We start from the raw sequence: 21,091 nt of genomic DNA, 5'->3' as shown, positions 1-21,091 counted from the left end.
GGTATAGGTGACGGCTCGGTGAGGTAGGTGAACGTCATTGGTGGAACATAGTCGACTCGGCGTAGGATCAGCAGGATCAACGGCATACGGCAGGGCGAGCTCGACAACAACCGCAGAGCAGTCAATAACGGCCAAATGTGCCGACAGAAACTCAAGGCCTAAGATGATTTAGTGTGGGCACTGCGCTACGACATAAAAATAAAACAGAAGTATGGTGTCCGAGTACAGTGACACGGGCGGCAGACATCCCAGTGACAGCTGGAGTTCCACCGTTGGCAACGCGGACGACAGCGAGCGGGCAGGAGTTAGGACGACTTTCTTTAGGCGCGTACGGAGGTTCGAGTTCATAACCGAGATGTGCGCTCCTGTGCCAATCTGTGCTGTTAGAGGTATACCATCCACGTCCACGTTGACGAGGTTGTGATGGCCAGGCAGTGTAAGCCTTGCGTCAAAGCGCAAGCATGTCCTGAACTCAGTCTTTCTGCGCGGCACGCCGGCGACCAGAGGCTTGCCAAACAAATCAGTGAGATTTTATTTTTACAAGTCCCAGCTGGTGAGTTCCTCTTCGTGGATCTCAAACCAGACGCGTGCCGTCGCCACGATGTAAAAGATCAGGTTAGCGAGCATGACCGTCCGGTCCCAGTGCTTACTCGCACTCACCCGTTCGTAACGTTGAAGATTGTGTTATCCGTTCCGGAAAAGGTGTCAGGGTCGTGCGGTTATGCCAAGATTACGGCCGGTGCTGGTGGCGACCTGCCTGAAGCATTCTCGCCTTGAGCTGCGATTGCGAATGGAGCCAAGGATCCCCCGCTGCTTAAATCCGTCGTGCCCGCAACCTCCTGCAAAATGTTACGGGAAGAAAAGAGGCTTAAAATATATCTACAGGGTATTTAGTAAGCATCCACTGACATGCAAGGCATACAAGATGGAAGCGAGTCAGCGCGACATCAGCAAGCGTCGTCGTCTTCTGTACTGTCCTCAGCTTCGTCTCTGGCAGGGCTTGGTAACAATACTGACCATATGGGGTTCTCTAACGTGCACCCTTAGCAGGGTACACGAGCGTTTTTGCTTTTCGCTTCCATCGAAATGCAGCAACCATGGGCGGGAATCCAACCCGCGACCTTGTGCTCTGTAACGCAGCCCAATAGCCACTAAGCAACCGCGGTGGATCCTAACCTTGGATAACTTGAAGCTCGCGAAGTTGGTTAACTTATCTTTACTAAATATGTCATTGTACAAAATCAACTAATAGTCTGACTTGCTCCACAGAGCGCAAAAAAAAAGCATTTTCTCGTCGCTCCACTCGTAAAGCAGACCAAAAATATTTTTAAACCCTGGTTAAAGCTGCAACAGCGGAGACCTTACCTATTGTCAAAGATATTAAGCTTCTTTAAGAAACAATTGCGGTACTATGCGTGCTAATATTATTCAAATTTACTGTCAGACTATCTGCTGGCTAATGGCAGTTCCAGCGGCAGCGATTTTTGTCGTTCTCGAAGTGACTTCCTTTCTCATCTTTTATTTATTTCAGAAGTTCTGATGGGCGTGAACTTAAATACTCAGAAAAACCAGAACAACCAGTACAGCGAATATATTTCTGGGTAAGTATTTACTTCGGCGCAATTAGTGCACGAGGTACTGTTCATGTCAAATTATTGTCCCTCATCAACGTGTGTTCAGAGTCCCGAATGTCAAACGAAGCAGCAGCTTTCAGGTTTTTCCGAGTGAAAAACAAGAAAAACCATGCGTGTATACCGAACGATTGGCCGTCCCGGCACGCTTGTCAATGGCAAAGCTGTAACATCGCGTCCTGGGTAGAAAAAAAAAAAGGTCTGTGAATCCCTATAACGGCTATGCTGATTGATTGTGCGTTGGTCATGGACCGTGTGCAAAAAAGTAATCCTCCAGGTCTCAAGTGCAAAGTGCATGAACTAAAGAAAAATTCGAAGACACCTAAGAATTTCTTATGAGCAGTGAATCCGAAAGCATTAATGTCTAATTGCACGCCGCTTTGCGGCCCTTCGAGTTATGAACTCCTCGTGGGCGAGCGAGCGCGTTGATACGCTTGCCGACAAGGCCGGTTCACCTGTATCCGTGACGTCATGCTATCTTTGCCAGATTGCCACAGAATCTAATGGGGATGCTCCCGACTAAGCCGCGGTGATTTTGACGTCACCGCTTTCGTCACGGTGGCTAGGCAAGAGAAATTTCGGTCCATGTCATAAAGCAGAGTGCACAGGCGTTCTAAGAGGCGTTGGTTTAGTACAGCGTGGGCTCGTTGGTTCGAAACTCACTACCGCCAACGCTCTTACTTTCGAACTTCCGTTTTTTTACACGTTAATTTCTTTATACCAATCACCGAGGCGAAGATAGAACGCAGGCGAGAGCTTGCGCGGACGAGGAACGCGCGGATAACGCAGGCCTCCGAGAGCGAGGGTGTCGCGGCGATGCGCGCTCCCCTCACGGCAGCACGTGGCGCGGCAGCGTGTGTGCCCTCTCGCCCGCTCTGCTCCGTCGAGGTGCGCTAGGGACTTGGCGTCGCAGCCAATGGGACTTTAGGTGCCGTTTCGCAGCTGCAGACGACAGACGCCAGCTTTTATGCTCAATAGGTCATTTGATGTTTTCTCATCAAAAATGAGTAAGACTTGTAAGTAAGCCGCGAATACACGCAAAGTGCCTCGAACAACCAGTCGCGCGGCAATGTCGCGTGTATTCGCGGGCTTCTTTCACGCTCGGAAAAACACTTTTACGTAGCACATACTGAGCAACACAAAGCTGTATCGGGAGTTTTTCATGCTGCTCTACAATTTTCTCATTGACATATTTATATAATTATATTATTTGAGAAGCGGAATAATTAGGTACACTAATTATGTAGTTAGGCGGAATGAAAAAAACAATCTTAGTATGTCCAAGCGAAGGTAAGGAACATTACTTTGGTTCTGTCCGGCTCCGTGTCATTTTCAGATTTTTAAATCTTGGTGCATGATAGTTGGAACACCCGATATGTCCAATGTTCATGGAGCTTCATTAAAAAGTGATTTAATAAGAGCACCTACCAAATAAAGGACAGCAAAGTTGTGTATGCATCTGTATTGCCATTGTGAGAGGACTAGCTGGCACTGGTTTTCTTCCTGGTCTTTGCCATGACCTGTCGTCTTCGTTTATTCAGCGTGACGTTTCTCATGGCAGTCCGGGCCTTCCGACCATGGATGTGGCTTAACACCATCTACAACATCTCCCTGGAAGGGATGTGGTTTCGAAAAATGATCAGCGGCATCAACGAATTCAATCTAAAGGTAAACTGCATAATGAACATTTGAGATGCTGAAATACGTAGTAATGCCTCAGGTCAAACGTAAGACGGACTGATGCAAGACAGGCTGAGAACTTAAGAAAGTGTGAATATTCCAGCGACATCCCGTGTGAATTTTTTGGTGGGGTCCTTCTTAACCATCGCATTTTCAATTCACGCAACGCATGTCATTTGACACTGTTGCTGTGTAGACGAAGTTATCAACTAAGATTTTCCCTTCTCACTGGATGTCAATAGCCCCCTACCTCGTCCTTTCTCTCTATCATTTTCTCGTGCCTCGTCTCATTTCTGGGACTGCTACAAATTTTCGCACTTGACCAAAGCCTGAAACGTCCATGTTGCTTCAAAGCAACGGTAATTTTAAGCTTGCATTTTTACTGGGGACACTTAAGACGGGGATTTAGCTCGGGACCAACTCCGATTTCATTATTGAAGTGCATGTAAAACACATAAATGCTTTTAGAAGACAGCCGCTTGCCCGTTTTGAATAAAATTTCTTGCATTGGAGAGGGGAAGTGAAATTCCACATACCAACTCTAGGAAGCTCAAATGTGACTTAGGACACCAATTTTTGTATAGCGATTGCCAAAAATTGGTAGCTTAAAAAATGGAAGACCAAACTTTAGAAATCTGCAACTCTGCAACAAAAACAGATATCGCAGTTATGTCAAATCAACCTGTTACAGCATCCCTCGCAGACAAATGTGATATATAAATTGACAGCTTGCACGAAATCGTTGCAATGCCTACAACGAGCCTTTCGCAGAATTCTTACTCACAAGGAGAGTTTGCTGTTGAGCCAGTGGGTGTATGAAGCTAGGAACGATAGCAGTGAAAAAACGGCGCAATAGAGAGAGCTCAACACAACGATAACTTGCAACTGAACATTTACTTCGCGCGGCGCGATATACATTCACGGGAAGGACGGGTATACAGGGCAGGGAAGGCGAAAAACAACCACAACAAACATGCGGAGGGGCAAGCGAATGTGGATGGCAGGAGAGCCGCGACGTCCGCACGTACTTGCAAATTAGCGGTTTATTTCAGAGCGATGCGTGATGCGTCAATGTTGTCTCTTTAGATGTACTATTAGGTGCAGTTACCAGAATTGTGATATCGTTTTCATTGTTGCTGAGTTACAGAGCTGAAAACATGATACTTTAGTTCTTCTTAATTTTCCATTTTCTTTATACCTTGATACCATGAATAAAAAATATTCCCTTGCTACCGTTACTAGATATTAGATTTCCCTTTTGAAGGTGAGAAACCTCTTAAAAATTGGCGCAGTGGTTACCGAGAAAGATAATACATCCGCATACATGAATTTAGATAGGAGCTCTTAAACTGAAGCTTCCTCTTAATGCATTGTTTCTCCCAGTGAAACAAACTGCGCTAGTACAAAGTTGCCCCTGCAAGATGAGGGTCAGTTATCAGGCCACCGAAAAGACGGTGTAATTCAAGGACACGCTGAAAAAGAAGAAATACAGACATTAACAGAAACGACAAGGGCAGTTACCGCCCATCGCGAGTCACTATCACGTTGGCGAGTTACACCGTGGAAGGACTTGTCCTACGGTGTAACTCGTCAACATGATAGTGAGTTCGCTTCTCCAGGCACCATCTCTTTCTTTTCTTCTTCAGATCATGAGCGAACGAAAGAAGACGTTCCACCTGTACAGAAACCAGGGGGACCTCAGCGGAAGTGAAGACGAGGAGGTCAAGTACAAGCGAGGGCCTCAGCCCGAAAGACGTGTGGCAGTCATCGACATCATGCTCGACAAACACTTCAAGGACCCGAGCTACACGATGCACGAGATACGCAAGGACCTTGACTTGCTTCTGTTCGCGGTGAGCTATAGGGTCTGCTTTCTTTAAGGGCAATTTATACTGCGGCGTTTTCAGCTACGTCGCGTGGGGGACGCTTCGCTCGGCGGAAATTCGACCCTATACACCCCAACGGGCTGCTGCTGCACCGACCGCACCGAGATCGCGTGTTGCCACCGCAACCGTCTCAAAACGGGCGCAGAGAGCCAACCACGCGGACGCGCGCGTCCGCTGAAGTCTTTGTCTTTTTTTCTTTTTTTTTCTCGCGAACGTGCGCTTTTTTACACGCGAACCCGCAAGCATCGTCGCTATCTAGGAGCCACCCTTTTCTTTCTTACCTTTCGAGGATGACATGGAGCAACCCTGCACGACGCAAGCTGGCGCTGGCATTGTTGCCGCATCATTTGCGTCGCAAGCGCAGGCGATCAATCTACATTCGCGGGATTTTTGACAAGCGCACGGAACTCGAATACCATCATCTCGCGCAGAAGTTCCGCCAAAGTGACCCCGAGTATCATCTTAAGTTCTTCAGATAGGTGAGCACACGTTATAGACACGGAAGGCTGGCGAGTTCCAGTAAAATTTAAGTAAAGTAAAATCCCTATAAAATTCTTGCGCTTGCAGTTTGCGGGTGCGAGCATCTGGAAGTGAAGAAATAAGATCAGCTTTTGATTTCCTATAGTGCAGGATGACAAAAGCTTCTTTCGAGGAGATACTGAGCGATTTAGAAGCACTAGCTGTTGAGCGTGTTGGTAAATCAAACTCAAAGAAGAATGGCGCAAACCAACACAGACAAGCCCTGACTAGCAACGATGGTTTATTTTTGGCGTGTTTTTTTCAAACCATTGTTGCTAGCCTGCGCAGCTTTTCCGTGCTTTCTACCTTGCGCCTGTTCGTTTGCGCCATTCTTCTCTGAGATACTGAGCCTTGCGTAAAGCAGGAGCATTCGTCCACCAACTCGCAGAAGGCCCTTCAGCCCGCCGGGAGGCTCGCGGTCACATTAAGGCAACTGCACGTCTCCAATTTTTAATGCGTAAGCATTTTTTGGCGGGAACCCCAGCCCGTCCCGCTAAAAATATAATACCTTGTATCTGCACGAAAATGCGTAATTTGTGCAGTTAAGGCATTTAATCATCATAATAGAGTAAATGTACATGATCGGAAGCTTCATAGGCGATACGGGGCAACCGAAACCAAATAAAAAAGTTAAATTAATACGAATGAATCCCCATAGGGATACATAAGCTTCTATTAAAGAATGGATGAGGAAGCCTAAAGTAGGGATGGGTTAACTTACGTTTGGGAGTGGGCTGGGTCATCTCGAAGTTTCGACGTGGGCCAACTTGAAGTTTGGATGCGGGCCAACTTAAATTTGGAGATATCCTTACGCATACTTCGACAATTCCAGTGTAGTTTCTGCGCTTTTCTTTTGAAATACGAAATACATTGTTGAAGTAAACTGTCTGGGCGTTATACTTATGCAACACCCATCCAGTTACCTTATTACTAGCGTTTCATGGATTCGTGAAGAAGCAGTCCATAATCTCCAAGGGTCTTTATTACGCGCACGATCAATCGGTGCACCAGTTACAGAAAAATTATGTATTAAAACTTTAAACTTCCCGTCTCTGTTATTAATATTGTTCGAACGCCACCATGGTTATTTGTATCATTCCGTTACGTATAATGTGTCAGTTATGGTGAAAGAGGAGCAAGGGATGATTATCATTCTGATGAAGTTAGGATGAGTTGGCTTCTAGTGGGCATTGACCACTTGAAAGTGCAATTAAAATCTCTTCTTTTTCGCCGCACGTTTCTCACTATCGGGGAATCAATTGTGGATATACCTATCAGCTACAGAATACATGCGCCGACAGTAGCAAAGACCCTGAGGGAGACGTTGCCGGCCATACGGGACAGATTGTCACCTGTCGTGCTTAGATGTCCAACGACAGCAGAGTGTAAGTGAACAAGGGAAGACTTTAGCATGAAATGGAACTTTGCCAATTGCATTCGTACTATTGATGGGAATCAATTCATCATCAGATGCTCCGACCGCCGCGTGCCAGATTGTTTCAACTACAAGGAATATTATTCTTTGGTTCTCCTCGCTGTCACGGATGCCAGCTACAAGTTCACCCTTGTTGACGTCGGAGCACAAGACCGCTTGCCAGACGGCTCATTTTTTAGAGAGAGTGCTCTCCGAACCCATTTTGAAGTAGGTACTTTACGGTTACCCTCAGGTGTGTCCAGGTGGCCCGTTTGTCTTGCAGGTGACGCAGCATTTTCCTTCCGAACGTACCTGATGTGTCCGTACCTTGGAAAAAATCTAAGTGAAAAGAAAGAAGTTTTCAATTACCGCCTATCTCGGGCATGGCGATGTGTCAAAAATGCAATTGCAATTTTGGTTTCAATATGGCGAGTGTTGTTGTGAACGGTATAAAGTGAGCCAAACCTGCTTACAGATATGATAAAGGCTGCTGTGTGCCTGCATAACTTTCTAATGACAGACAAGGCATATTGTCCTGACGAATACAGCGACAGCGTCCGCGGGTAAACAGTGCAGAATGACCAGTGGAGACAGATGGTAGCGAGGTTGGGAGTCCGGATGCGTCTGTTGAGAGCTCGATTTAGCGGAGGCAAGTGATACAGGTTTAGACAGGTTGAAAACGGGGAGTCGACTGGTTTTATTTAAAAGGAAAAGGAGGTCTGCCGAGTGGCTGTGGTGGCGCCTCCATCGGGCGAGCTGGGGGCATTGACCCCCACTTCAAGGCATAGTGAGGAGAGCAAAGGGCAATGAACACCGTCACGGCGAACTGCACTTCCAAGGAGCGAGGGGACAACTAAGGGACAGAAGGTCGCTACAAGCCCCCCCCCCCCGCCCCCCTAGAATGCCAGAGGCTTATGTGTGAATGGCAGAGGGAATGAACAATTAATCTACAAGATAGGCTGGTTTCACGCGGTCCAAGGCACTGTCTCTTCTTTGCCGCGAACGTCAATCTTGAAGGTTTTCTCTGAACGCGAAACCACACGAAGGAACCATAGGAAGGAGTCAATGGTGGCTTGATAGAGTCACGCCGCTGAAAGACGTGCGTGGTTGTGTCCATTGCCGGGAAACTAAACACAGGCTGCCCGTGGCCGATACGTGGCGGTGTAGGTCGAAGCTGGTCGAGCTGGGAATGTAGCCTCTCTAAGTGCTGCATGCCGCTGGCAGACTGCCTCGCTGAATGACGAAAAACTGTCCTGGAACGCGGATTGCTGACCCATAGAGCATCTCGCTGTGCTCGCTCCGAAGTCATCCTTGATTGTTGTTCGCAGCCCCAGTAGTACTGAGGATAGCCTTGCCACCTCGTGCAGTCTTTCGAGCGTGGCGGTCAATGACGCTTTCAGTTGTCGGTGGAGACGCTCGACCATGCGGTTGCTCTGCGGGCGGTAAGCCTTGGTGCTATGAACGCGCGTGCTGAGCAGTGTCCCCAGGGGAGAAAAAAAGCGAGCTTTGGAATTGTCGGCCTCGGTCAGTAGTTGTGTGCAAAGGCCAACCGTCTCGTGGCGCTACGTAGCAACAAATGCTTCCGCCACTGTTTCGGCCGTGATGCCTTGTAGAGGCGCCGCCTCAGGCCACCTTGAGTACCGGTCAACACATGTGAGGTGGTATCTGAAACCTTGGCAGGGCGGAAGAGGCCCCACCAAGTCACGTGGTCGTGATCGCCAAGACACGTGATCGAAACAGCTCTCTGGTGCTCGAAACGGCTGCGCAGCTGAACCCGTGTGCCGGGTCGCTTTCACGTCTTGACAGGCTTGGCAGCTTGTTGCCCAGCTTCGAACATCTTTGTGAATCCTTGACCAGACGAAGCGGTCTGTAATAAGCTTTTGCGTCGCTCTGTTGCTGGGATAGCTGAGCCCGCACCATGAACCGAATATTGTCCTCCGAAACTGATGGGACACGAACGGGCGAGTAGCTGCTTGCGATGTGTCGCACGTGACCAATGTTGTGCAGAAAAGCGGCACCTCGGCAAGCTGCGCAACGAGCTTTGTTCCCGCAAGTGGCACAGCTCGGAGTCGTTTTGCTGGGCGGAGTCTAGAGCTTGGAAATCCACAGAGCCTGCATGCACAGCGCCGATCCGCTGCAGTGCGACAGCTGCTTGATTTTCGGTCGCGGAGATATGGCAGATGTCCGCAGAAAATTCGAAGATAAAGGAAAGTTGCCGAAGCTCATGTTCTGAGTACAAGGAACTGTTCTTGAAAACGAAGGTTAACGGCTTGTGGTCGGTCAGAATGTAAAAGCTACAGCCTTCAAGAAAAAGAAACGTAAATGCTTGACAGCGCTATAGATGTCCAACATCTGCCTCCTGAAGGTTTTGTAGTAAGCTTGTGTATGTTTGAGGCGATTTGAGAAGCAACTCAGCGATTTCCAGTCTGTGCCATTGGGCTGCTGCAGCACTGCATCCACTTCCTTGGTCGACGGGTATACCATAAGGCGAGTTGACGCGTCGGGCAACGGATGAATCAGCAATACTGCTTTCACCAACCACCTTTTGGCTTCTTGGAAGGAGTGTTCGTGCTCTGAGAATCAGGTGGAAGATAGGTGGGTTTTTTTTTTTAGTCGCGACGGAGTAGGTTGGTAAGCGGCTGAAGAACTTGCACACAGGATGGTATGAAGGGCCTGTAAAAATTTGTGAGCCGCAGGAACTCACGCAACTTTCGGAAGGAGGTTGGAAAGAGAAATTCCTCCATTGCCCGCACCCCTGATTTCAGTGGCTTGATGCCTTGGGATGAAATGCGATGGCAGAGAAAATCCATGGCTTCAACTCCTAAAATGCATTTCTGGGGCTTTCGGACCAAGCCATGTTCATCAAGTCACACAAATAGAAGACGAAGGTACTCTTTGAGCTCTTCGTCTGTACGACTTGCAACGAGAATATCGTGTCAAAGTAGATGAAAATGAACGGGACTCCTCGCGTAACCTTGTCCATGAACCTTTGATAAGTTTGTGCCACATTCTTCAAACCGTAAGGCATATGTACAATCTCAAATATGCCAAATGGAGTAGTGATTGCTGTCTTCGGAATGTCGCTGGGTTCTACAGGAATGTCAATCGCCTTTCCCGATTCCCCAGAGCAGGCTAGCCTATCGGGCTCAGCCTGGTTAACCTCCCCACCTCTCTCTTATCACTTACCTCTCCCTTTCTCTCTCTCTCTGGTGGTAGGCGCTCATCAAATCGATCTTGCTGTATAACAAGGATGCGCGCGTGCACTGTTCTCTCGCGAACTAGGCAGCCGCACTACGACTACACACTTTCACTGCTCGCACCGTCTACGACAAAACAGCACGTAAATAACAGCTGGAGCGCATTACTGGCACGTTTCCCATCTTGTCAGTACCTAACTCACTGGCCACGTTTCTTTACTGCCTCTTACAGCAAAGCCGTGACTGCAAATGCTACCATTCATGTGCATACAGCGCGTATAACCGCGACGCCGGAGCACGTTAGGAAGAACATGGCGGCTGACACGATCTGCAAGGGAAAGCGTGGTGAGAGAGGAGCAAGTTGTCGCTACTTCGCTAAGGCCGACCTAAGGCTTTTAGGCCCCTTTATCTTCCTTGTCAGGAGTGCTTGCTGACCTAAGTAGCTTGTGTAGAACTGCTTTCTATTTTTCACCAGATAAGCGTTGCGTAGCAGAGGGGATAGGATCGTTACATCACACCAAGAATTATGTTTGGCAGTTTTTTTATTGCATGAGTCACAAATATTTGGTACGTATCACAACCGAAAACTGGATTTTCTTTTCAGTCGCATTTACAATAGCGTAATAATAATAATATTTGGGGTTTTACGTGCCAAAACCACTTTCTGATTATGAGGCACGCCGTAGTGGAGGACTCCGGACATTTTGACCACCTGGGGTTCTTTAACGTGCACCTAAATCTAAGCACACGGGTGTTTTCGCATTTCGCCCCCATCGAAATGCGGCCGCCGTGGCCGGGATTCGATCCCGCGACCTCGTGCTCAGCAGCCCAACACCATAGCCACTGAGCAACCACGGCGGGTTGCAATAGCGTAACGTTAACTAAATTACATATCACAAAAATTTTAACTACGACACGACACATCTTGTGGCATTCCAGTGATGAAAGTGCGTTATCTGGATAACAAAATGACAATCAAGTTAGACTGACTTGTCGGTTACCTTTGCTTTGCCCCGTGAGCACTAGTATCGCATGAAACATTACAGTGAACTTTGATATCTAGGTCACGCTAAAACTTAAATATAGTATACATATAATGAAAGCTCTAATACGATTTAAATAACAAATGCCCTCCCCACAATAAATTATTTCAAGCATACAGTATCGAACACTGCCGAAATGTTATTCTTTAGGCAGTGCCAAGAACAGCACCAGCCATCTGCTTTATTCATGCGAAAGCATTACATGCCCCATTACGCGAAAATCCGGCGTTGTCGTCGGCGGCGTTATCGAAATATGGTGCCAAAAATGGCTGGCGGCGCAAAGAGTAAGTGAACTTCAAAAAATGCTCAGATTGACATCAAGTCTCCCAGGCAGGCTCCTGCAAACAAAGTAAATTTATGGCTTTCAAGAAAAATTTCCGCGCATTTCGGCGTGGGTGAGAATGGAACCCGGGTCAGCGCGGGGCGAGGCGAGCACACTTCCCCGACGCAACACCGACTCCACGCTTCAGACCGGCTGAAGGTTTGCCTATTGCGTGCGTCATTGCACACGTCACGTCGTACCCATGTAACTGACCAAAGGTTTGGCGAAGTGCGTGTGTCATTGGGCATGTGACGGCGCAGCCCATGGGGAGAAGGTGTCGCCCCGTCATGAGTGTATGGAATGAGTGTATAAAATAAAAGCATTTCATCAAATGGGCAATATTGCTTTCGCATTCCCACACGTAAGCAGCGATAAGTGTCTCTGTCAAATTTTCTGAACAAAACAGCGACAATTGTCGCGAAGTTCGTAAATGATCAGTCGTCAAATTCAGCAACAGTATTCATTATCAGTGCTTTGCATCTGACTGCTGCTCGCCTGGACATTCTATCCAGGGTCATGCCTATGGACAAACCAAATGCCTCATTTTCGGCCCTTTTTTTGTTGCAGATGGGACAACACCTGTTGCTGAAACACGTCATTAGCTTCACGTTTCTTTTATGTACTTTCCGATGGCTCTTTTGTCGCCTGCACAGCGACTTCGTCTTCATCATATAGATCAGTGTGGCTTGTTGCAACTTTTCCACGGTCGCAGTTACTGCTCCCTGTTGGCGATGATGTGCCTCGCCGTATCGAGGTAAAAAGTGCGTCGGCTGTGGTGTCGTCGTCTACTGCTGATGGTACCTCCTCGAGGTTGCAAGTGGTTCTATAGGAAAACAACAAAAAAATTTCTTAGTATATTTTGGATTAAAAATTTCACCAACTGCAATTAAATTCGCAGCCTTGGAATTCTGCGCTTAACAGTAACTTAGCTAGATTCCCTTGCAAACTTTCACCTACGGCTTATTAGCGCACCAGACATTGTTATATATATGTATGTATATGTATGTATGTATGTATGTATATAGCTGCCATCGATCTCATCAAAGTCAGAAGTGAAACACAAGCTGTAGTGTTCACGAAGTTAGCCTTTCATTGTGAGCAGGCCGCCCCACCAGCGTTACCACAATTGAATCTCCCGCATGGCATGGCAACAGCACCCTGCCAGACTTATCCACACTTTCGCCATGACTCCTTCGAACGCGCGATGTGCGCCTTGTGTCACCAATGCAGTGCAGCAAGTCGATAATTTTTCAGGATCAGCTCGACAGCTTTCTCTTATATCCTCACTCTAGTTGAAATATTTCTGCAAAACGTGATGGGCCTGAATTGGAGGGAGTAAACAATTGATTCATCTTCTTGTTCTCAATCTTTAAATAAGCATGAGAAATATAGTGCTTATTTTATGCCAGATTTCTTTTTGCACGCTCGACATAAGATCACTCAGGTGCTACAGAGATTATTTTCGTGCCAACGTGGACTCTGCCAAACAGCTATTAAATCTACTTAGTGCTGAGTTGGCAGGATACAAGGGGGGCATTTGAGCCCCATCTTGTGATCGTACACTAGATCCGGCAACCCGAAATTGGGTTGAGTTTTTATTTCATGATCACTGGCCTTATGATCGACCTATGCCACTGACATCAAAAGTAAGCCGATAACTTCTTGCCTGCTGCTGAACATGCATCTGCATGTTCTCCACATGCATCTCCACATGTTCGCACATGCATCTCCGTGGCTTGAGCAACCTCGCACTGGTACACTGTTTTGCAACTAGCAAACAATCGAAACGCGCGCACACGCACGCGGACACGCACACAGCACACGCACGCACACAATGGTCTTCAGAGTGCATATTTAGCACAACGGTATGTTGACACCGAAATGACTCACATCGCTTGAAGCATGCCGGGAACTCTTGGCTGACGAGGCCCGGCGCGGCCGGCGATAATAGGAACGGAGCTATGCGTGCGCCGGAGAAGTGGGAACGCGGCCCGGGGCGCTAGTCACGCCGGTTGCGTCGGTCGCTAGAGGATAGATCCCACCCCTTCTCCACCGGGACGTCGCTGAATTCGACGCACGCGCGCACGTGTGCGTTAAGTTTGATTGCATCTTGCCCTTAAGCGGATGCTAGGCTGCATGTTATGGGGCTCCTTCATAAACGGGCAATCGATAGGCCCTAAACATGTGTAGTAAGTTACTTTCTATAGGGCAGATCTTCTTGCAACTAAAATTTTTGTGTTTAAACATCCTATGCTAAGCTGACATCCATCATATGCTAGCTAAGAAATTTATGAGACATTTGTTTTCCGTGTTCTTGTGCGTAGCCTTAAGCTGGCTTTTAGCAAATATCGAAGAACCCCACTTTTCATGTGGGCCAGCCTCTTTAATGCACTGAAACTTAATCTCATGTTTACAACCTAAGATCATATTTACAAAATGTTAAGCCATAAGACGTCTACAATAGGCTGTCACCATGATGATCAACCCGACATCGCTGCTGTGTGCTTAAAGCATGCCACTGATAAACACTCTTACTTTAAATAGGCTTTCTCAAAGCGGGCCTTGGTTTTGACAGGTGTAATGCAGGCTAGTGAATACATTATGAATAGCGTATTTAATGGCCTTGCGTCCGCAAGGCCGCGGCGTGTCAAAAGGGCCCATGCGTGGAACCTAACCGCAACGTCTGGCGTTGAAGAGCACGTGCACCCCTCTCCTGCTTGCGTGTGCCATGGGCTTCGCTGGCTGTTGCAGAGTGCTCTCGCGAGGTCGAATTACAGTCGAAAATGACAGGTGTATTGCGATACGGTGGTCGTTATGGTGAGCGATGCGAGTGGTTGCTGTGCGCCGCTACTATTTTCAGTCGCGCTAGACATGGCTTCACAAAGAAACCTATAAAATAAGTTGTGGCTCTGTTCCACGTTGCTCTGGTCGAAAATATCTTCCAAGCTTCTTCGCAGTGGCCTCACATTGCCGTCAACTTGCTAATGGCGACCGAGAGAATTGGTGATGGCCCGGACAGGAAACAAGCGCTGCGTCTTGCTACTTCGCATGTGCTACGGATGTTGCTTCGAATGAGCCCACCAGTCTCAGGAATCAAAATTCATTTCTTACGCCTCGTGGTGAGCCCGGAGACGCTGTTAGAAATGACCAACATTCAGCGTCGCTTCTGCTGGCGTCTGCTGGCGTAGTGTCACTCGGCATTGATACAGGGACAGGCGAAAAGCCGGAATGCCAATGACAGAACAAGATCGCTGCGCCGTTCTGTTGGCGTCGACGCGTAGCGAGGCGACGTCAATAGAAACGCTGAATCTAGTTCGGTCTTTATTGGATCAGCACGGGGACGTAATTCCTCCAGCATATCAGAACAAAGCAAAAGTATAAAGAGCGGGATCCCGTGCTGCAGGATCTGCTTGACATAGAGCTGAAATTCAACTCCCACATCTCACACCTCAGGACCACTCTTACTTCCGCCCAACCACTTTTCTAAGCGTCTCTTTAACAACCTGAGTCTACAACGTCTCCATGGTTCCTCTAATGCCCTCAACAACCCTTTCTTACCTAGTGCTATTGAATTGTGGAACGCACTAACCAACAGCATAGTAAATGAAAGTAATCCAGATAAATTTAGACACCTATTGTCATGTTTTTTTAAACCCTTAACCTACCACTACTATGCTGTTACTCTAACGTCTAACTTTTTTTTTACTTTTCTGTTATATTGCCGGTTGTGTTGCCATTTCTACTGCCGGTTCGTACCTTACTTTGTTTTTTTTATTTTTCTTGCCCATCGTCTATTAGCATGTATACTAAGTTTTGCTTACCGTTGTACAAATGAGCTAACCATTGTATAATAATGACCATAGTGTTTCTTGATGCTTTTTCCCCCCCCTTATGTAATACCCTGAAAGAGGTCCTTAAGGGAAAATAAATGATGAACTCTGTATAAGGCTCCTCAGAAAGAAAGAAAGCTTCGCAGTTGAAGGAAAATTTGTCCTTATCCGGACATTCGAACCCGGGACCCACGCTTTCCGGGGCGGTTGCTCTACCACCTGAGTTACCCAGTAAGAGAGCAGATCTCACAGCGAGGGCGAATTCATCGACAACTCGAAGTAGAGGGGCACTGAGAAACCCGTATAAGAGACCCGTATGAGTTTCCCTTGTAGCTTCGTGCTCGTGTCGGGTGGATGGCAATTTTTCCATTTTATTGACTCTAAATGTTCATGCTCATACGCAGGGACACGACACTACATCTATTGCTATGGCCTGGACGCTGTACCTCTTGGGGCTGCATCCAGAACTCCAAAGAAAAGTCCAGGAAGAATTGGACGCCATATTTATGGACGACATTACCCGGGATGTTACGAGAGACGACGTAGACCGCATGGTGTTCCTCGAGGCATGCTTCAAGGTATAATGCAAGGAGACCTTCGTGCCCAACGTCAACAGAAGTGAAAATCCGCAGGAATAATCAGTTCTGTTCGTTGGATGCAGGGTGTGATGTCAAGTCATGAGAAATCCATGAGCAAGAGCACATTTCAGAACTACAGATATTACTTCCCTGAAGCTACCTTAACGTGCAGTTTATCAGATACAGGAATACGATGTTGCATATTACTCAAAGAACTTAGTTATCGGCAGACTATTTCCCAAGCCGCAGTTAATAAGCCAGCAACAAAATATTCGCTGCCTTTCTCACTTCTCACAACTAGCTAAAAGTCCGACAACAATTAAATGAGTTGATTGACACCAGCATTATTTTCACCTGTGTCACTGTGGCAAAACATCTATCTGTCATCTTCTTTCACATAGTCTTCTTTTCCGACGCAGAGTACGGTAATAAAATAGTAAATTAGTGGGATAGTTGATGCGACCTTTTGTGCAAAGGCTGGAGCTAAAGTGGTACAGAAGAAGCAGAGAACACTAACGTCTTTCTTGTTCATGTTCTCTGCTGCCTTTCGTGTTAGCGCGCTACGTTTCTTCTGGTTTTTGATATATTAAATTTATGATGCATTTATAACACAGACAATTGCGGGCCAGTAGAACTTTTACATGAGGAAGTCCCATGGAAAAATTATCATCATCAACATCATTTTCAAACTGCTATAGAATGCAGGGATCATTTTGTTTCAAGCACACACTTCGCCCACTCCATAGCTGTCAGGACATTTCTTTGATCCCCGACAACCCGGAGTGTTTTGCAATTTTGCTTTTCAAATCCATGCTAGCGTACACGAGACCATGGTTTAATTTTTCGGTAGAGCGTAGACCTTGAGATCAAGAACTGCGTGTTGTATGTCCTGCTTGACAACTGGCACAAATTTAGAATTAGCGGAACACCATAGTGGCGGACGTACTTGGCGATGTACAAAGGCAGGAATGGTGTATCTATTGCACTCCAGAGGGATGGGCTCTAACGGACGATGTGTGTGTGCTGTGCTATGTGCTCTCTCTCTCTCCCTTCCCCATCTTTCATCCCCCCCATCCCGCTCCCATGTGTGGGGTAGCGAACCAGTTAAGCTAAACCGGTTAACCTCCCTGCCTTTCCTTCTCCACTTTTTCCTTCCTTCCTTCCTTGCACTCTTAGAGTGACGGTGCCGTCGGAACAATAGCAGCGAATTTGACGTAACATTAAAAGAAAGGGATAGCAAATGTATAGGTACGACAGAGCGTAGCGCTGCGGGTCACTCATGGCAATAAAATTGGTCAGGAAGGTTTGTGCAGCAATCAAATTTTCGCACACCACTGTACAATTTTATAAGGCAGGAGGCGAAGTTGTCGGCGTGAAAATAGTTTTGCAGGGCGTCCAAGATTACGGCGTTCCTCTACTGCTTATAACGCGCCGCGTGCGGTACTGTCGGAGGCCATCCTTTTGACGTTCTGCGACGCCCTTTGCTGGTCCGCCAACTATAGTGGCGCGTGCTTCTCATGAGCTGAAATGCACAGAAAAAGGCGGAGTTCGTTCAAGTGCATTTATATTAGAGCCTGAAAATCAGGTATGGTCAAAACCCAATCTCATAATTCCTCCGTTACTATAACTTTATCAAAGCAGAGGACGATACGAGACGGCAGGTGCAAGAAACAATCGGTGATGGAATTTTCAGTGTGATCTGGCCGTCACCTGTTCTGAGCATGAACAGCGAGTGCCTCTGGTGGCTCCGCACTGGAAACATACGCGCAAATGCAATCTCTTGCTGATATTGTCATGTTGTAGTTACATTGCAAAGTCTACACTGCCAAAAGCGTGCGTTAACATACTATAGGGCGCAGTACAATGACACAGGCCGTAAGCTGCAAGTTCGATCCTTGCGAAAAATGTACTCTAAACGCCAAATTCGCAGGTAAAGCATACAGCGGTACCACATTTTGTCGAAAAATCTCAGGCCCAACGCTTGCTAAGTTTAAAGTACGAGATATTTCGAGAATAGTGAAGCTCTACTAAGAAGAAAACCGTTTGCGCAAAAGGTACCTCACGAAGCGGATGATGCCTAGAATCTATTATATATTTTAGGGCCTCTGCTTCTCGTATCTTTATGAAGCCTGTCTCTGAACTACATAATTGCATCTAGTGAAAGGTAGTTTTCTTAGCATAGTAACATTATGGAGCGCAAGTTTCGACATACATCTATCCGCACCAAAGAACCAAGCAGTCGAACAGTGGCTGAGGTTGACACATGCGTGTGTTCGATAGGTTGATTCCAACACTGAGTCTAGGCCGACGCTGCTCTGCTATTTTCGCGCTGGTTAGAGAATTGCGTTCACTTTTGTTTAAAAAATTGGTCCTCGTCACTGTCATCACGAGAATTCCTGATTTCAGGAGGGTAACTAATTTTGTTGTGCACCGTGAAATGATCCAGAAGGTGAATTCAATCCATGCAATGACAATTCTTGCTTATGGATATGCGAGATATTTGCTGAAAACTAAAGGCGCTGGCACGAATAATTTTGTCCGCGAATAAAAGTTAAAAAACAGTTAAAAGAGCATGTGCAAGTGGCAGTGTGTTGCGCACGGTAAGGGGTGAAACTTCCGTGTAACTTTTTTCCCCTCTGTCACTTCAACAACTTGCTGGGCGGCAACTCAGTTTTTGGCTGCACGTAGGTTTTTAGCCGTGGCTAAATTACCCCTATGGTTCACTGCAGGTACAAGCACTTCGAGCTCTTAAATGGAGGGGCTTGTAATGTGCACTAAGTAACGAGAATTTCTGTTTCTTTTTTCATTCTGTTTTTAGGAAGCCATGCGCCTCTTTCCTCCAATACCGTTTATAGGAAGGGTCCTCGACGAAAGCATCAAGCTAGGTGAGTTGTCAATGTTCTTTTTTGTTTTAGTTGTTCTCAATATATCTTTTGATAGATCATGCAGCTGGAAAGCAAGACTAGCGCAGTTTGTTCTCCTATATCGTATGTTTTCATTTGAGAACTACTCAATTTCCCAGTATGACAGATCACCTAGCCCGAATTATTACCTTGGTAAAATACATACTGCCAAGCATTCCCACTTAATAACCACCACGCCGGCAGAGAATTCCGACACTATAGCGCCGTATTCCCTTCAAGTAATATTACTATGCAGGGGCCCTATAACGTAAAACTATTCCAATATGTTTCTATTCCAATCTCCTGACGTCAAATTTGCGTAACCACCGACGCAAGCACCGGGCGGTCACCCGCAGCGTCGTCTGAACACTCCAATAAAGCGCTCTCCTCGTTCATAGGATGTCATTTTTGTTTGCTTGAAAAACGAATAACATTGCCTACACTGAGCGGCTTGTCGTATCTAATTGGCTGACAAGAGGCGAGGAGCACGCTCAAGTGGAGAGGGATTCGATGGGGCAGAGTCAGTGCACTGAAAATCGATAACCGGATGAAGAGGGTGGTGGCGGCGTCTGCGATTGGTCGGCTTTCCCTTACTTAGCTTGCGGCGGCTGGTCGAAAATCGCGGCGGCGTGCAACGGAAGCTTAAGAATGACGCTCAAACGGACCCTCAGCAAAAAAGAGTTGGCAGAATGAGGTGGTAAACGTGCCGAAAGTGCTCGAAAACGTTACACGGCCACGCAAGAAGTTTATTATGCGCAAATACACCCATGCTCTCCAGCAGGTGCGAGTAGCCAGCGCCTGAGCGATCGGCAGCAGCCATCTTTTATTCCTTTCAGAACGGGGCAGCCTGCGGCTATTCAGAAGAAAATTGAGTTTTGTTCGGCATATTAATGCATCTTTAATGCGTACACGTCACTTTGACGCGGTGAGTTTTTGCGGTTTTGTGACGTCGCGGGACAGGCAGGTGAAGTGGGTGCAGCCCGAAAACTTTTGACCAATAGCCGGGGTCTAATGGCGAAAAGGCGTCGAATCAGAAATAACTGTTTTTCTTTTTTCTGTCAAATCATGCATAATCAGTGTGTACACATCATATCAGATGGGGAAGTATCACGGTTTTCGCGACGTCGCGTGACAAACAAGTGAAGGGGGGTTGGTCGAAAGGAGTTTTTGACCAATCGTGGAGCGATGATAGCAGAATTGGAATAGAAAAGTTTGGTATAGTTTTACCTTATAGCGCCCCAGCTGTACGGAAAACGTATGCTGACCAAATGCACATTTTTTTTTTCTAAAGACAAGATAGACATATTTCCTCACAGTATATAACACACGAGAACCGAATACTACAAACGACCCAAAAGTAATGTGTGCACCTGGGGCCGAATTCACAAAGCTTTGCGTTCGTAAGTTGTGTTTTTCATTGGCTGATCACCTTCGCTAATAATATGTCCGACATCGCTATTGGCTGCACGAACGCTTTTAGCGTAAGAACGTTTTCTGAATACGGGCCCTGATTTGTATTAACTTGCGCTATCTAAAGCATTGGGTTATGAGATCCACCGGTGTTTTTGATTTATGTTCTTTTTTCAAGTGCTTCATTTCATGTAGCCGGGACAAGAGTGCTCTACCGCGACATGAACAAATTTCAAACAAGCTGCAAGCGCGCTGCCACCATGCCGATTTGAAGGCGAAGTGTTCTTCTTTTTTTTTGCGTTCCACAGTTCTCTCGCGAAGTGATAGCGCCCGCTTTTGTGAAGTAACATTCGTGTGCAGAATACCGCGCAGAAATGTTCACCCGCCACCTATGATGTTGCGCCGCTTAGCGCAACGTCTAGGGTTGGATCCCGGTCACTGCGGCCGCACTCCTACGGGGACGGAATGCAAAAAAAAAAAAAAAAAAAGAAACGCTCCTGTACCGTGCATTGGGTATATGTTAAAGATTCCCAGTTGGTGAAAATTATTCCGGAGTCCCTCCACTACGGCATGCCTCATAATGAGATCATGGATTCGGCACGTCAGAAACAAAAAAAAAAAAACACTATTAATGAAATTTTTTAACTTTCACAGCAACACCTTTAACCATTCTAATGA

General features: G+C 46.9%; 1 protein-coding gene across 1 annotated transcript in view; it reads left to right on the top strand.

The window, feature by feature from the left end:
* Positions 1-21,091, top strand: part of LOC142577953 (cytochrome P450 4C1-like) — a 127,413-nt gene that overhangs the window by 101,194 nt on the left and 5,128 nt on the right. Inside the window, exons 5-9 of the mRNA XM_075687389.1 lie at positions 1,532-1,601; positions 3,173-3,299; positions 4,958-5,164; positions 15,927-16,100; positions 18,919-18,985. Coding sequence (XP_075543504.1) covers positions 1,532-1,601; positions 3,173-3,299; positions 4,958-5,164; positions 15,927-16,100; positions 18,919-18,985 — 645 coding nt within the window. The remainder of the gene's footprint in view (positions 1-1,531; positions 1,602-3,172; positions 3,300-4,957; positions 5,165-15,926; positions 16,101-18,918; positions 18,986-21,091) is intronic.

The sequence above is a fragment of the Dermacentor variabilis genome, chromosome 1 (assembly GCF_050947875.1).
Source record: "Dermacentor variabilis isolate Ectoservices chromosome 1, ASM5094787v1, whole genome shotgun sequence".
NCBI classification, from domain to species: domain Eukaryota; kingdom Metazoa; phylum Arthropoda; class Arachnida; order Ixodida; family Ixodidae; genus Dermacentor; species Dermacentor variabilis.
The sequence above is the reverse complement of the archived record's forward strand: the minus strand, read 5'-3'. Positions and strand labels throughout refer to the sequence as shown.